This window comes from Camarhynchus parvulus, chromosome 20 (assembly GCF_901933205.1).
Source record: "Camarhynchus parvulus chromosome 20, STF_HiC, whole genome shotgun sequence".
NCBI lineage: Eukaryota > Metazoa > Chordata > Aves > Passeriformes > Thraupidae > Camarhynchus > Camarhynchus parvulus.
This window is the reverse complement of record NC_044590.1, coordinates 711,624-727,386: the sequence shown is the minus strand read 5'-3', so window position 1 is coordinate 727,386 and position 15,763 is coordinate 711,624. Positions and strand designations below refer to the sequence as shown.

General features: G+C 50.9%; 1 protein-coding gene across 1 annotated transcript; it reads left to right on the top strand.

Annotated features, from left to right (window-relative positions):
• Window positions 1–1,411: 1,411 nt before the first annotated feature.
• Window positions 1,412–14,954, top strand: LOC115911907 (transmembrane protein 189-like). The gene is made up of 6 exons (XM_030963180.1): window positions 1,412–1,630; window positions 4,637–4,756; window positions 10,519–10,610; window positions 12,057–12,201; window positions 12,840–13,052; window positions 13,820–14,954. The coding sequence occupies exons 1-6, from the start codon at window positions 1,504–1,506 to the stop codon at window positions 13,939–13,941; spliced, it is 819 nt and encodes a 272-aa protein (XP_030819040.1). The 5' UTR covers window positions 1,412–1,503; the 3' UTR covers window positions 13,942–14,954.
• Window positions 14,955–15,763: the final 809 nt, after the last annotated feature.

Sequence of the window (15,763 nt, the reverse complement as noted above, 5' to 3'; positions counted from 1 at the left end):
CGGCCGGGACGGGGTCGGGTGGCACCAGTGGCACCTGTGGCACCAGTGCCGCTCCCGCCTCCCCGGCGCGGGGTCGGGGAAGGAGTTCAGTGTGTAACGGGATAAACGCCGCTGTCCGGGGATGGCTCCGGGCCAGCGGGCTCCGCTCAGCCGTGCGAGCTTTCCCGTGTCCCGTCCGGGTCCGTCCGGGCCCGGCGGGGCTGAGGCGCAGCAGGGCCGTGTCCGGGGCGCGGAGACCGAGCGACGCTGCCCCGGCAAGGGGACCCCCGAGCCCCGCCGCGGGCCACATCCCGATCCCGATCCCCGCCCCTCCCCGATCCCCATCCCGGTCCCGATCTCGAGCCCCACTCCGCGCCCGGCAGCAGGCTTGGAGCGCCACCTAGCGGGCGGGGCCGTGCCGTGCCGTGCCGTGCCGTGCCGTGCCGTGCCGTGCCGTGCCGTGCCGTGCCGTGCCGTGCCGTGCCGTGCCGTGCCGTCGTACGGACAGGTGCGGCTCTGGTCCCGCCGATCCTGAGCCATTTTCCAAGGACGTTTGATAGCCCATGCACAGCCCAACTTCGGTAGCAACGTGCCGGTGCTTGTTCCTCCCGACAGCCCTTCGGCCTCGACAAACCAAGATCACCAACACACCTTGGAGGGGACCTGGGATCCCGGGAACGTGCCTCAACCACAGCCGCTCACATCCTCCTCTCACTCACACATTCGTACGGGCACGTGTGGCCGCGGAGCCGCCGGGGATGTCCCGGCACCCCGGTCAACAGGGGCCCCGGGAGCAGCGAGCTGTCACCATTCCCGCTTCCCAGCACCGGGAGCACGGCGTGTGCCTTCGCCCAGCAGGCCGGGGGAGCGGGCAGGGCCACCACGGCACCGACCGTGGCCTCATTGCCGCCGTTGTGGCGGGGCACGGGCAGAGCCCCAAGGCACCGACCGTGGCCTCATTGCCGCCGCTGTGGCGGGGCACGGGCAGAGCCCCAAGGCAGCGACCGTGGCCGCATTGCCGCCGCTGTGGCGGGGCACGGGCACGCGCGGGCGCTGCCGCGGGAACACCGCCCCGCGCCGGCAGAGGGCGCGCGAGGCACGGGGCGGAGGGGGCGGTGCGAACGGGACCACCCGGGACCGCCCGGCCCCGCCCTGGGCCCGCTTCCGCCCCCATCGCGGACTGGACCGGGCCGCGCCCGCCGCCCCACCCTGCCCTGCCCCCGCCCGGTCCCGCCCGGTCCCGCCCCGGCTCCTCCCCGGTCCCTCCCCGGTCCCTCCCCGGCCCCGCGCCCGGCCCGGCCCGGCCTCCCCCGCCCCGCACTGCGCCGCCGGCCGTGCCGCCGCGCCATTGGCTGCTGCGCGCCGGGCGGCGCTGCCCATTGGCCGGGCGGGCGCGCGGCGGCGCCGGCGATTGGCGGGAGGCTCAGGGGCGGGGCCCGGCGCGCCCGCCCCCCGCCGCAGCGCGGCCCGTTCCCGTCGCTGCCGGGCGGGTCCGCGGGCCCTGCGCGCCCATCCCGGCCGGACATGGCCGAGAGCGGCCCGGGGGCGGCCGCGCCGCGGGACGAGCCCGCCGAGGAGCCCGAGGGCGGCGGGCGGCGCTGGGGCGCCCAGCACGCCGGGGCCCGCGAGCTGGCCGAGCTCTACTCGCCAGGTGAGGCGGCGCGGACGGGCGGGGCCCTCGGGCCGGGTGCTCGCGGCGGCTCGCCCAGGACCCGTTCCCCTCGAGCCCCGTTCTCGCCGGGCCCGGTTCTCCCGTGGCCGGCTCCGGGCGCCCCGGAAGAGCGGGAAGGGCCGGGTCGGGCGGCCCTGGGCTCGGAGCGGGGCTGCGGCACGGGCCCGGTGCGGGCGGCAGCGCTTGCGGCCACAAAGTGCCCGCGAGGGGCGTTCTGCCCTCTGGAGCCGGCGGCCAAAAGCGAACCTTCCCCTCGAGCGCAGGTGGGCAGCTGTGGCCCAGCACGAGGTGAGAGCAGCAGCTCTGCCCTCGGAACATTGCGCGGGGAGCTGCGGCGAGCCCTGCGGGCCTGGCACCGCACAGGGATGCTTCAGTCCCTGCTCCGCTCTTCCTGCACCTTGGAACTCCTCATCAAGCTTTAGTGGGCGTTTGGGTGCTCAGTAAATGGCTGTTTGGCTGCGCTGTGGAAATAATTGCAAACTCCTTGTAAAAAAAACCAACATAATTTGTTTTTAGCTCACTGCTCAGTGTGAGCAGTGCTGGGTATTCCTGCCATTCCTAGAGAATCCATTCTCTGGTGAAGAATTAGGGAAGGGAAGGTGTGTTTTCAGTGTCTTGTGGTTTCCAGCAGATCAGCTGAGCCCAGCTTGCACATCCAAGGCAATTCCTGCACAAGTAGGTGATCTTACTCACACCGAGCCAAGTGATGATAAGAAGTCCAAGGCCTTTGTTCGTTTGTGTGACTGGGGCAAGTCTGCCTGTTTCGGTTTCTTTTGCTCCCCAGGAGCAGGTCCTTTATGACACCTTTCAGCCACTGGGACTGATTCCTGTGCTTTACACAAAAGCACTCACTGACTTAACCACTGCTCTGGCTTATAAGGAAAAGATTTCCCTCCCCGAAGAGCTTGCTGCCCTTCTCGCTGGCTGTAGCACATGTACAGTGATATATCAGGGAGCTGAGGGTGTATTAGATATGCAGGTTTCTTCTGGAATTACATAAATAATTTACATAAGCAATGCCAGAATATGTATTATGGTGGAAGCGTATCATGTTCAAATTCTGAATTCATAAGAATGGGGCTTGCGTTGAATTGTGCAGAGTGAACATGACTGGAATATTTCCCTGGTTTCTTGAAGCACATACTTTGTGGCTTTGGCAGTTCATTCCTTCACAGGCTTTGGGGTTTGAGTGCCCTTTAAACACAAGTTATCAGCGCTGACTCAGTTCCTTGATTTGCCTTCCCAGTGCAGAGCTGAGGCTGCCTTTTTGAACCTGGATATCTCGACAGCCATGCCGGATCCCTGTGTTCAGACTACAGAGGCGTTTGCACACACTGAGCTCGGGGGACTTGCCAGCCTCCTTTCCAGCACTCAGCTAATTGTTCCACGAGGATCTACCCACTTAGCTCCTCTAATCAGGGTGTGGTTTTCTTATGAAGGAAGCGAGTGTTAATTAACTCTTACTTTCATTACTCCAGGGACCTCTTTATAGAATCACCCACATTGTGACCTGATGCTGCTGTCAAATATGGCTGTTCTTGTGTCTTAATTTAATTTTACTATTCTCTCCTCTGCTACTGCAGACAGTGTTAATTTATATACCCATGGCCCTTCTAGAACGTCTAAAACTGACCTGCCAAAGTCTTTGTTCACACTTTCAAATATTGCCTTGTAGGCACGTTGGAGATAAGACTGATCCTGCATTTATGTTCCTCCTTTCCCTGCTCATTGCGTGGTACAGTGAGAAGGAGGACTTGATTTAGCATTTAGGAGGAGAAATTTGATCAGGCATTAGGTCAGCAGAGAGGAGGAGTAGGACAGAAGCTGAGCACATGCCAGGCCTGAGTGTGCCTCTGCTCCTGGGGGAGAATGTGCCCCTTTCTGGAGCCCTCCCTGAGCCTTCCTTGCTCTGCTTTGCCTGAGGCACTGGGGAAGGGGCTGTGGGGTGAGGCTCCAGGGAGCCCTGGGCGAGAGGAGGCTGTGCTGGCTGACCCCCAGAACAAGCAGGCACTGGCCTGGCAGCTCCTGGGGGCATTAAGAGCTGCCTGCAGCCCAGGCCCTTCTGGTGACAGCTCAGATCTTCTTGGCCTTGGGTATTAAAGGTCTGTTTCTGTGCCCTAATCCTGCAGGTTTCACCCTGAGTGTTCCCTGGGCTCTGCCTCGGTGCCTCGTGGGGATGCAGCAGTGAAGAGCAGGGCAGCCTTCTGTGCTAACCTGATAGTGCAAGTGTTACCGTGCTCTGATGTGCCTGTTCCCTTTTTATAGGCAGTAAATGATTTTTTCATAGAGGTACAAAGTGGTACAGCAAGGTGCAGGAGAGAGTTTGTGCCAGTTCTTTCTCTTTTCTTGTTCTGTCCCTTGTCAGCTCAGAGTTTCTGGGAGTTGCCAGCGTTTGCCTGGGAGCAGGAAGGCACAGACAAGACAGCAGTTCAGGGAGACGCTTCAGGGGAATGCTTGTGACGTTAGACAAGCCATTCCAAGGCCACCAAAATGCAGAATGGTGAGAACAGTGCTTTTTCCTGTTAGTACAACAGCTTTATTCAAAATCTCAGAGCTTGTAAATATTACAGATCACAAGGTGATTTAAATATGTTTGAGGCCAGAAATTTGTTCCCAGAATCAGCCCTTCCAGCAACACTGAATATTGGATGAAATGCAAATTGAGAAAAGATGTGGCATGGAGGAACTTTATGCCAGCAATCTCAGGGAGAAGGAAACTAGGACAGTGTGAGATGGTGTCTGATTTGGCCCTGTTAATTGGACAAGGGCAGAGGGAAGAGGGTAGTAGTGGCTCGGGGAAGAGGAATGTCATTTAAGAAAATGTGTGCACCTCCCATGGATAAATAAGTTTCTGTTTCAGTTCCCCGTCAGACAAATGGAGCAAGTCATCCAGGCAGTGGAATGGTCTGTCTCTGTTATTTCGGGCTTCACATTGTCCTCTCAGATAAAAGTAAAACATGCTTTCTCCCTTGTTCTTTCCAACAGGAAAGAGACTACAAGAATGGATCTCTGTCATCTTATGCTTCTCTCTGATCTGCTTCAATTTTTACAATCTCCTCTTGTACCTGCGGCTGGAGCACACGCCCTCGGTCCTCGTTGGGATATGTAAGTAGGAGCTGTTTGCTGCTGCTCGAGGCAAGACTCCTGTGATGTGGGATCCTTCAGGCTTGACTTGCGATTGGAAAGGGAAAGGGACATCTGTGTCTGAGCCTCTGAAACTGAGGCCCTCTGCAATATGTGTTACTGCTTTGTCTTCACGTTTCACTGGCTTCTCAGCCTCTCAGAGGGGAAGTTTTGATGTAGCTGAGTAAGTTTGGTGTTCTTGTGTAGTCACTGCAAGAGTAAGGACTATTGGGAAGGAAAAGAGCTGTCAAAATGGTCAGAGTTGGGAGCAAAATACATTGCTCGACAAAAATATTCACAAGAACTTTCCAGAAAGCAAAAGCTCAAGGGAAATGTCATAAAAGGTGCTTGAGGCATCAAACTGGCTTCGTTTCTGGAGACTGCAGACTGAACACAAGAATTTTGGAGAATTGTGCTTTCATGTCAGGATGTGATGTTTGGCCTTTATTATCCTGAATGATGACTTTTTCCAGGAGTATAAGAAAAGTTGATTCCACCTCTTCTGTGGAGGAGAGGAAGGACCAGTGAAGGATTCTGATAGAATGTTCAGAAAAAAATAACTTTCCTATAACCTGTGTGGGGTGTGTGTTTTAGAAGAGAATGGTACTTGTTCATCATCAGTGCTGGGCATTGCTAATGAGTTCAAACTAAACAAACAAACCCCACCCAAACACTGCACTGGGTTCAAGCAGTGGTACATAGCAGAAGCTCTGAATTCCTGCCAAAGCTGGGACTGGGGATTCCTGGTGTCTGTGGAGAGGCTCTTGGGGCTGAGGGCAGCAGTGTCCTCGCTGGGAGTCACAGAGCTCTCTTGGCCTAATTCAGTGTTGCCTGCTCTCAGCTGATGAGGTGGAGGTGCTGGGAGGAATGGAGAGAACGTGGCACGGGAATGGGAACTGCTGCTTAGGGATGAGGGCAGAGCCAGACAAGGGAATCAGCAATGATGGGTCACCTGTGGTGCAATCTGTTTGCAGCTGGCTTTCATCTCAAAGTTAATGTTGATAAAAGCTGGAGTTCTCTGATATCCTGGTTACCAGTTTAACTGATAAAGCAGCCAATTCACTGATAGTATTATTTAAGTAGTAGTGAATGATTAAAGTAGCAGAATCTGGATTCTGTGTAAATAAAGTGGTGTGGAAATAACTGATAGTGTGTACAAAAATGAGTGCCATAAAATAGTAAGCGCTTCAGGCTATCTTGTTTTGCTGCCTTCAATACATTATTTCTCCAGGTGAAGTGTGAATGATGTCTGTAATTCACACTGAGTATTAGGTTTTATTGCATATTGTGCAAGTCATATCCATAAAAGTCCTGATTCCTAAATACGTGAGGAGCTCCACGGGCACAGTTGGGGATCCTGAGTCACCCTCAGGGTGAGGTGTGATCCATTGACAGCTTCCCTCAGGCTTCTTTGGAATATTGACCTTGAGCTGAAGTCATAAAACAAACATTCTGCTAATAAAGACAGAGCTCTAGAGCCAGTTCCTGCCAGGTCTTTGTCGGTCTGTTCCAATGGGCTGGATCTGTTCTGCTGCACAGACCTGTTCACTGCACAGGGACCCTCTGTGTGCTCTTGTGTAAATCCATGCTTTCCTTTAGGAAATGAAGCACTTTGAACACTCTGCATCACTGCACTGAGCCTAAACCCTGTGTGTGTCATTAAAGGCCGTGTCACAGCCTCTTTCTTTGTGCCTTTAGAGGCACATGGAATTGTAACATGAGCAATACTGTAAATGCCTTAACCTGGAGATTCCTGGGACAGGAGAGATCTGCCCCTGCTGTGGCTGGCAGTGGGGCAGCCCTCCCTCCCCGGGGGTCCCTCCCCGAGTGTCCCTCCCCAGAGTGTCCCTCCCGAGCGCTGTGGCAAGGCGGCATGCGGGTGGCACGCAGGTGCCCTGGCCCTGCTGAGTCACTCAGGGCCTGCAGGGGAGGGCAGCACTGAGGGGACACCTCGGTGGCCTCGCCTCAGAGCAGCTCAGGCTGTGTCATGTCCTGCTGACTAAAGATGAGCGTGCTGCACAGGAAGAGCCACGGGACTCGCTTGCCTTCCAGGCTGGTTTAGCAGAGATGAGACAATTTCCTTCCCTCCTCACCGTGAGAAAAAAAGGAAAAACAGTGGGCAGTGGATGGGTTTCTGCTGTGGCTTGTGTTCACTCCAGTCATGCCCTGCTCTGGATATCCTCAGCTGCTGGGCAGCCATGGAGCTGTTCCTTTCTGCAGGTCTGAGTTTGGTGTTTTATTTGCATGCACATAAACACCCAGTTAGGTCAGGCAGCCTGGCTGGGGATGGGGCTGTGAGGGGGCTTGAACATCCCCGTGTTTCCCACTGCAGCAGGACAACATCCCAGCAGTGCCACAGAGCCAGGGCAGCCTCTGCCACTGTAGTTGAAGGTTGGTAGTGCCAGGGACAAGACTGGCAAAGGAATTATTGTGTGGCAAGCAGAAAAGCCTCACCAAAACATGTAATATCAGGCTTGAAAGTCCTCATACCTTCAGGTGAGCTTGTGGTGTCCAGCATATTCAATATACATGAGCTGACTATAGAGTTCATATATTAATAACATCTAGATAAAAAGTTTGGCAAGTTACAGCATGAATCTTGGTTTTCATTTTCCTCTCCTTCCTCCTATTTTTGTATAGAGTTTTAAGCCCCTTTTTTCCAAGTTGGTTGACTTGTTTCAGGCATGTGACTGTTATCTGCAGCCACATTGGTTCATGACAGGCACTGTTGATTGCAGTCTTACAAAAAAAGAAGAGTTAACTTTGTGTTGTAACCTGTTTATATTCCTAGGAACTACCCCACACAGAGCAGATATCTTTTGGAACATCTTGTGACATGATACAAGTTACAATTAATAATTACTGCTCTCTTGAAAGATGGGGAGCTGATTTTTTTAACTCACTTGAGGTACATGTTTCAGTTTTGCAGACGTTATGGGTTAGCCAGAGAGAGCACACAGGAAGAAATCACTCAGTGCAGTTTCAGAATACAAAGTGGATCTCGTCAAGGCCCAGAACCTCTTTGTTTCAAGCTCCAGCAGCTCCGCAGGGCTGCCCTTGGTCAGCTGCGTTGCAGAGCCAGACATGAGCGTGTAACACACGAAAGCTGTGGCATGCCTTGGACAAAAAACACTCCGGAGACATCAGTGCTGGCTGAAGTGAGTGCTGGGCACGTGGCTCAGGTGTCCCCGTCCTGCTGCCTCACAGCTCCAAGGATGCCACTTGTGGCCACTCTCAGGTCCAGCTCTGACTGAAAGTGCCTCAGCTTTATTAGCCAAATTTATGAACTCTCCTTTTTTCTCTTTCAAGCTGCTGCAGTTTAAATTTATTGAAATGTCCAGGGATTATAATCTTAGCCTCGTAACTTGCCATAATATCAAACCCCTGCATTCTCTGTACTGAAAGTCACTCAATGGGAACTCCAGGTGACTAAGGCATTTTATTTTCATAAGTGACAAACAACTGGTACTTTGGCATATTGATATTTAGCCAACAAGATTCTTTTCTGTGTGAAGTTAACCATGCAGACCATTTAATGCTGTTCAACCAGTTCATACAGCCGCTGATTAAACACGGCTGTGCTTCCCGGTGATGTTGCACAATAGCATCAAGTTATTTAATAACATCGTATCCTGCTTTCTTCCTCTCCAGAGCCTCTAACTGAATTTTTACAGCGAATATGAAACTTTGTATACTTTGGTGTAAGACTTCCAGGTTACAGTTTGATCACTCTATCTGCACAAAGCTGAGCTTAGGCTGGGCTCATACAGTTTTGGTGAAGTACAGCTTTTAATGGTAAACGTGCCCAGCAGTTTTGTGTCTCGAAGCTCTTGTGGGGCCTCCTCCTTCTGTGGGCCTGGGAGCAGCCTGGCCACGGGAAGTGGTTTGAGAGTCACCCACAAGAGCAGAGCTTGCGGATTGTCTCTCACTTTGACTGAAGCACTGAAGAGATGGAGAGGGTCCTTTCCTGAGTCACAAACCCTGCACATTCCCTGGTTCCTGAGCCGGACACAAGCAGGACAGAGCTGCCCTGTGTCCATGTGTGTTTGGGGCAGTGGCTTGTGCAGCCACGTGTCCTGCTCTGGGGAGAGGCACCTGGTGTTTGAGGGCCCCACTGTGCCTGGGAGGTGCCCACACAGAGGATCACAGGTGTGGGGAAATGGGACACATCAGCATTTCCAGCAAATGTGTGTGGCAGTGGAGCGTTTGCTTGGATACTGGCTGGAGTCCATTTGTGCACCTTTGGGTTCTCTGTGTCCTGGGCTGCCTTCCTTCCTCCTTATTCTGCAGTCTACTTACAAACCAAAAAATCCCAGTGTTCTGAGCAAATCCTGCAGCTCATGTGCTCTGAGCATCACCTCCTCCTCAGGGATAACCCCTGGATGGGCCCATCCTCGCCCCTCTCTCAGTGAGCTGAGGGACAGCCAATGTGTGTGGGTCAGGAGTTCCCTGATGCTGCACTGAGCTGGCTTCTGGGGAGTGGTGAATCTATCATTTGCAGTTCTACACCTGAGCTGGGGTTATCTTGCTTTTCCTGACTGTGTGGTTAACATTTCACCCGTGCTCAGGGCTGTCAGTCTCCTCTCTCCCTCCCAGCCTCGATGACAGAGCATCGAGACCGTCTGCCACCTCTGGGCAGCAGCTGAGCTCCTGTGCCTTGGTCCTGCCATGCTCAGTGAAGGCAGTGCTGGGTGTGTGAGGGTGCTGAGCCCAGCTCATCAGTGGGATGTGCCCTCTGAGCCGGGGGACAGGACAAAACCACGCTGGTTCTGTGGAACATCAGCGCAGCTCTTGCTCTTTCATTGTGACTCACCCTCCACAGAGGAGCGCAGAGGAGAGAGCACACCCTGCTGCAGCACAGCTGGAACAAGATTGCTGGTAGTTAGGTTTTATCCCAATTGCTTTAGTATAATGCACTGCTCCAGGCACTCTCCATTCTTCCCTTTACCAGCTGACATCCAAGCAACACGAGGAGCATCTATTGAGCTGTCAGTATTTTGCCTCAATTTGCGTTGCTGTTCCTGCAGTTATGTCGCTGGGATGATGCAGCAGCTGGAGGCAAGGCAGGCTAATGGGGGCATTACCTCAGCGAGAATGGCATTTGAGTCTTGCAAAGAGAAGTGTTGTTTGGACATCTTCCCCTGAACCCAGGCTGCTTGCCCTTTCAGCTGCTGGGAGCAGATCTAAACGCTATTGTGTCCCACCCGCCCTTGCTGTAGCCTGCGTGTGTGGTCTGAAACAAGAACAAATGCACAGAATCTACTGCTTAGAAAATAAGCTGTCTTCAGTGTAATAAGGGGTAGATAAAGAATGAAGAGTCTCCTGCTGCATTTAAGAGTTTGGGCCAACTGGACAATGGATTCAACAGCAGGGGCTGATTTATAATAGGAGAAGAGCTTTTTTATTTCTTCTCCCTTTCTGAAAATGAAAGGTGAGGGGAAGGACTGCAGAGGTAAGGGGTCAGCTAAGCAAAAGGTACCCACTAGGGGAGGTATTTCTGTTCTGTAGGAGATGGGCTAAACACAAATACAGATTTAATGAAGATTGCTGCTGTCCAAATGGTGTCTTGCTAACTCTTTTTCCTAGTTGCCTGGCCGTATGTTTATTCAGACTGGGTAGATCTCACGGGGTTGTAAATATCTCAGTTAGAGGCAGATGAACAAGTAAACTTCTGAAATAAGTATAGATGTGACTGAGTCAGTAAAATGCTGTGTTTGTTTGACTGTGTCTCTCTCTCATTCCAGTTGCAGGAGTTATTACAGCCGACTTCCTCTCAGGACTGTTCCACTGGGGAGCAGACACCTGGGGATCTGTGGAGCTCCCCATCGTTGGAAAGGTTTGTGATTGTTCCTTAAGCTCGAGGAAGCTCTGAAGTGCCTTTTGCAGCAGTGCCAGTGCTCCCAGCGGAGCTGGGCTCTGTGCCTCACCCAGCCCAGGGCGCAGCCTGGGCTCTGCTGGGCAGGGCTGTGTTTGCACCTGGCCTGGGGGACACGTGTGGGGTGGCACTGCTCCCTTCTGTCACCTGCCTGAGGCTGGCAGTGTTGCAATCCCAGTGTTTGCAGACCCTGCAGGCTCTGTGGGAACAGCCTGTGGCAGCACAAGGGTTGGACCCTGGCTGGGCACTGTGCATGCTCAGAAAGTCAGGAACACAGATTTGGAGAGTTGTCCCTGCAGCTGAACTCCTAAACATTTGTGAAACATGAGGCTGCTCCAGGAAGAATCTTCCCAGTTCCCTCTTTTATGGGCCCCTGTTGTAGCACAGTGATATTGGAATGGTGGTGACTGAAGATTTAATTTGATGTGTATTATACACCTGCACCTACAAGTGCCAGCTGCTTAGTGGAATGTGCACTGGCTTCTGTAGTAGGCAACAGTCTGTTTTCTTAATTAAATTTCTTAATAGCTACCATTAATTACTCCTCACAGTGCAATATTAGAAGGATCATTATTTATATAAAAAGTGGGCTATTCCTTGTTATTATCCAGAGTTACACAAACTACAACAGCAGAATTAAAACTGTTGAGTTTGGATTTTTTGTTCACCTTCAATAGACTTAGTAGTCTTGAACCCCTGTATCTCTGGACCACAGTTAAAATAACTTTGAAAAACCCTACTGCTGGCGACTGCACTAAATAACCACGAGCTGAGGCAGCTCAGGACACCTTTGCACAGGCTGGACATGCTGGAATTGTTAAAGGCAAATCAGTAACTGTGCCCCACACAGTAAAACAATTGCTCTGTGTGTTCAGATGTGATTTCTGCTCCTGGAGGTGACTTCTGTATAGTCTGTTTGTCTTCCACTGCTTCATCCAGTCACTTAATTTGCATTTAGTCTGTTAGTGCTGGCATCTGTAGCCCATAAATATGGTAGGCTGAATCCTAATTTTTTAGTGGTTTTTTTTTCCTTGGTTGATTCTGCTTAGCAAGTGAATTTCACAGGCTCATTTTGCCTGTGAAGTTAGGGTGCTGATGCTTTGTTTTTAAGATTACATACTAAAAGTCCTAAGTGAAAATTTAGAAGAAGAAAACTGAAAAACAGAGAAAACTTGGATTTGTGTGGGGAAACTGAACTGCCTTGCAAATGTAAATCACATGATCTGAAGTGTCCTCATGACAAATGTTTGAATCCTGTTTGCATTCTTTGTACTATGGAATTCTCCTCAACTCAATCATCAGATTTGAGTGTATGACAGAGTTTGTTGAGGTTATTTTTTTGTAATATTTTTCTTTTCCAAGACCATTATTGAGTGTGGTATTGTGTTTATCCAATTGTTTTCCCAGGCTTTCATCAGACCCTTTAGGGAACACCATATTGACCCCACAGCAATCACCAGGCATGATTTCATAGAGACCAATGGAGACAACTGCTTCATGACACTGGTCCCCTTGGCTAACATGGCATACAAATTTGTGTCTTTTTCCCCGGGTAAGCTGCTACTTCTGACTGCTGTGGATTTAGTGTTCTTGTTGCTATTGAATGAACATTTGTCCATGTGAATTTTGGAGGAATCCATGGATGTGATATGACAAGAAATAGCTGCTGCAAGCATGGTGCTCCTGGCAGGAGGGAGGGAAACTTTCTTCTCTTTGAGGTGTGGTGGCAAAAGGTGGCACAGTGAGAGCTCAGCAGAGAATCTGGGGCTGGAGAGTTGTGCAAGGAAGATTAGAAGTTATGCTAAATACTTTTTTTATAAGAGGGACCAAGCTGTGAACATCTGGGGAAACTCATTGCTCCAAAGTGTGTAACACAAAACAATGCTTCATCTCTGTGCACAAGTACTTTATGTGAAAAGCAGAAGTCAAGAACTAAAGGGTCAAATTAATTTTATAGATGGTAAACTCAGTTTGACTTCCTGTTTATGGTGTGTTGACAGATTCTGGCACTTCCCAGCCTGTCTTGTGACATTTGGGAATTGCTTATGGCTCACTGGCTCGTGTGACACTTGTGCCAGAGCAGCTTTGGTGAGGCCTCTGTCAGCTCCTGCAGCAGCAGGCAGCCCTGGCTGGGCAGGAGGCTGTCCTGGCAGAAGTGTGCCCTCCACAGCTGCTGGTGGTGTTTTGCAGAGGCCCTGTGTGAGACCTGTCCCTGGGAGTGCTACGTCTTTGCCCTCATCATCTTCATAACCATGACCAACCAGATCCACAAGTGGTCGCACACGTACTTTGGCCTCCCCCGCTGGGTCGTGTTCCTGCAGGACTGGCACATCATCCTGCCCCGCAAGCACCACAGGATCCACCACGTGTCCCCCCACGAGACCTACTTCTGCATCACCACGGGTATGCCCCCTGCCCAGCACGGCTGGCACACCTGCAGGGTGGGCATTAATGCTCTCAGAGCTCCTGGGAGAGCTGCTGCTGGGGTTTGCAGAGAGAGTGTGGGGGAAGGTTTGTGATCAGCTGCAGGAGCTCAGAGCCTGAGGGAGCAGTCAGTGGTGCTGAGATCTGATTGCCTGGGGTCTTGGTGAGCTCAGGCCACTAATGGGGTTTGTTCACTAAAGCTGCTGTTCCTTCAAAAGAGCAGAATGTCTGCGGCTGCTCTGGAATGCTCATTTCTAAAAGCCAGGCTTCTGGATTTTCAGCTTCCACTCATCCTGACTCAGAGGAGTGGACAGGTTTGCAGAAAGCTTTAGCTTCCATTTATATCTGTACAGGTGGGAATGCTCAGTCACCAGTGTTGCACAATCCTAAATAAGTTATCAAGTTAATCAGACAGCTGGAAATTAACCACTCTGGTTCTTCATTCTGTCATTGGCGTCGACAAACGGTTCATGTGGGTTTTGAAACCTCTGCCAAGAAAAAAAATCTAATTCTCATTAGCAGAATGTCATGTAGAAACATGGTACAATTAAGAAGCCTGACTTGACAGATGGTAGCAAAAATCTTGCCACCCAAAGAGCTATTTTTAAGTCCTACTATGTCCTGAGAGTTTAAGCCTGACCATTATTAGCACTATTGGGCTGGTTGCTTTTTTTTCTTATTAAAAAAACCACGGAAGTTTGGATGCTATGACAAACTAATCCTCCTTCTCCTTTGCAATCCCTTAGGTTGGCTGAATTATCCGTTAGAGAAGATAAGATTTTGGAGATGTTTGGAGAACATCATCCAAGGACTTACTGGGGAGAAGCCAAGAGCAGATGATATGAAATGGGCTCAGAAAATCAAGTAACTTCTGCCAGCCTTCTGCAATCCTTAACTTGTTGCCAATGTTGTTTTTAAAAGAAAAAAGAAAATAAAGCCATCAGCCAAATTCAAGACCTGCAAAGAAATAACAGACTCTAAAGCACAAACTAAAAAGTGCTAACACAGACTACAATGAAAAGAACTAATTCTTAAAACAATACTTGAAATGAAGATGATTACTCTCACTGAGCACCTTTTTGTGTAGCCATGTCTGCTTACACCTTAGAACTTGCTTCGTCGCTGTATCCGCGAGGTACGGGCACGCCACAGGCACTGCAGGGGCACTGGGGGAGCAGGAAACGTGTGTTGTATCAACATTCCTGAGCACTTCCCAAACAGCTCGTTGCCTAAGACCTGCAGGGAGAGGTGACAGCTTTGTCACTGGGTGTTGGAGTGCTGTGTGGAGCAGTGGGGGGAGCAATGGAAGCCTATAAATCATGACTGCTCAATGCACTCGGTGATCGATCCACGTTCAGCTCTGTCTTCACTATCATGTTCAGCCTGATTGATGTCATGTGCAACAGACCAGAGAATCCCGCTCCTCCAGGGGCCACCAATCCTCAAGTGTCTTCAGTTTCCCTTAAAACAAAATTGTTCTACTCTCCACATGGAATTGAGCAGTTTCTGCATAAGCCTTCAACTTCAGGAGCCTCTGAGGAGAGGGAGGGCACCCTACAACACATGTGTCTGTTCGTGTGGAGTGCTCACTGCTGAGTCTTCTATTAAGTGTTTCCTACCCTGACAATAAATGTTTGAAATAGTTCTAGCATTGGGCACACTGCAAATAGCTGTATTCAAGAGCTCAAGGTATCAAACTCGTAATGGTAGAAGGGAAATGTCAATGACTGGTGTTTTGTTCTTTTTATTTTTTTTAAGGTGCTTGCTTGTTTCTGTAAATAATATAAAGCCTTAATCTCTTCTGGTGTAATGGAATAATATTTTAATGTGATGTTTGAATGTATATAATATATTTATAACAAAGCAGTTGGATAATACTAACCACGTTCAAGTCTTGTTGCTGTTTTTCATTGCTGCACTGGCAGCGCTTAGTGCAAGAGCTGCATCAGTGGTTGCGCACCCACTGTGCAGTCCCACACCTGAGACACCTGGCAGCCTGTCACAGCTTGTCTGGGTTGGAGTGATCACCTGCCAGCGTTTCAGGAGCCTGGCACCATGTTAGACCAGACTTCTGCACCTTTCAAGAAGTGTAAGTAATTCATTCTGCTCTGGATGCAAAGGAGTTACCCCAACTGCATTAGGGTGAAGAAGTTTCTCTAAAAACATCCAACAGGCACTTTATCAAGTTAGTGTGATTTGGATCTTGTTCAGTTCTTGCCTGACTGAAAGTTTAGTGATGATCAAGGTATGTTCCCTCCTCTAGCTGTAAATTGTGTTACATTCAAACTGCCTCTTCCTGAAGAGCAGGGTAAGATGGGTTTGAATCATAGGTTTAGACTGACCTTGATCTCCACTCCTTCAGATGTGGTGGATGGATTCTGAATGAGCTGGGACCTGGCAACTCTCCTTCAGTGGCAGTGCTGAAGGCAGGAGCTTCTGGGCTGGGTTCTGCACATTAAAAACACAGTTGCTACCTTGGTCACAAAATATTTCATCTAAGTGTTCAGACCCTTGGAGAACCTAATGCCATTGCATGGAACTCTGTTCTGTTCCCATTGCCCCAGTCACTACCAGGTCTCTGTGCAGCTTTGACATTGAAGAATTCTTCCACTTCAGCAGGAGTCCCAAACTGCCTTCAGTTGATTGTGGAGAGCTCTGGACAGAACTGGGTGGATGTTCAGGGCTCAGCC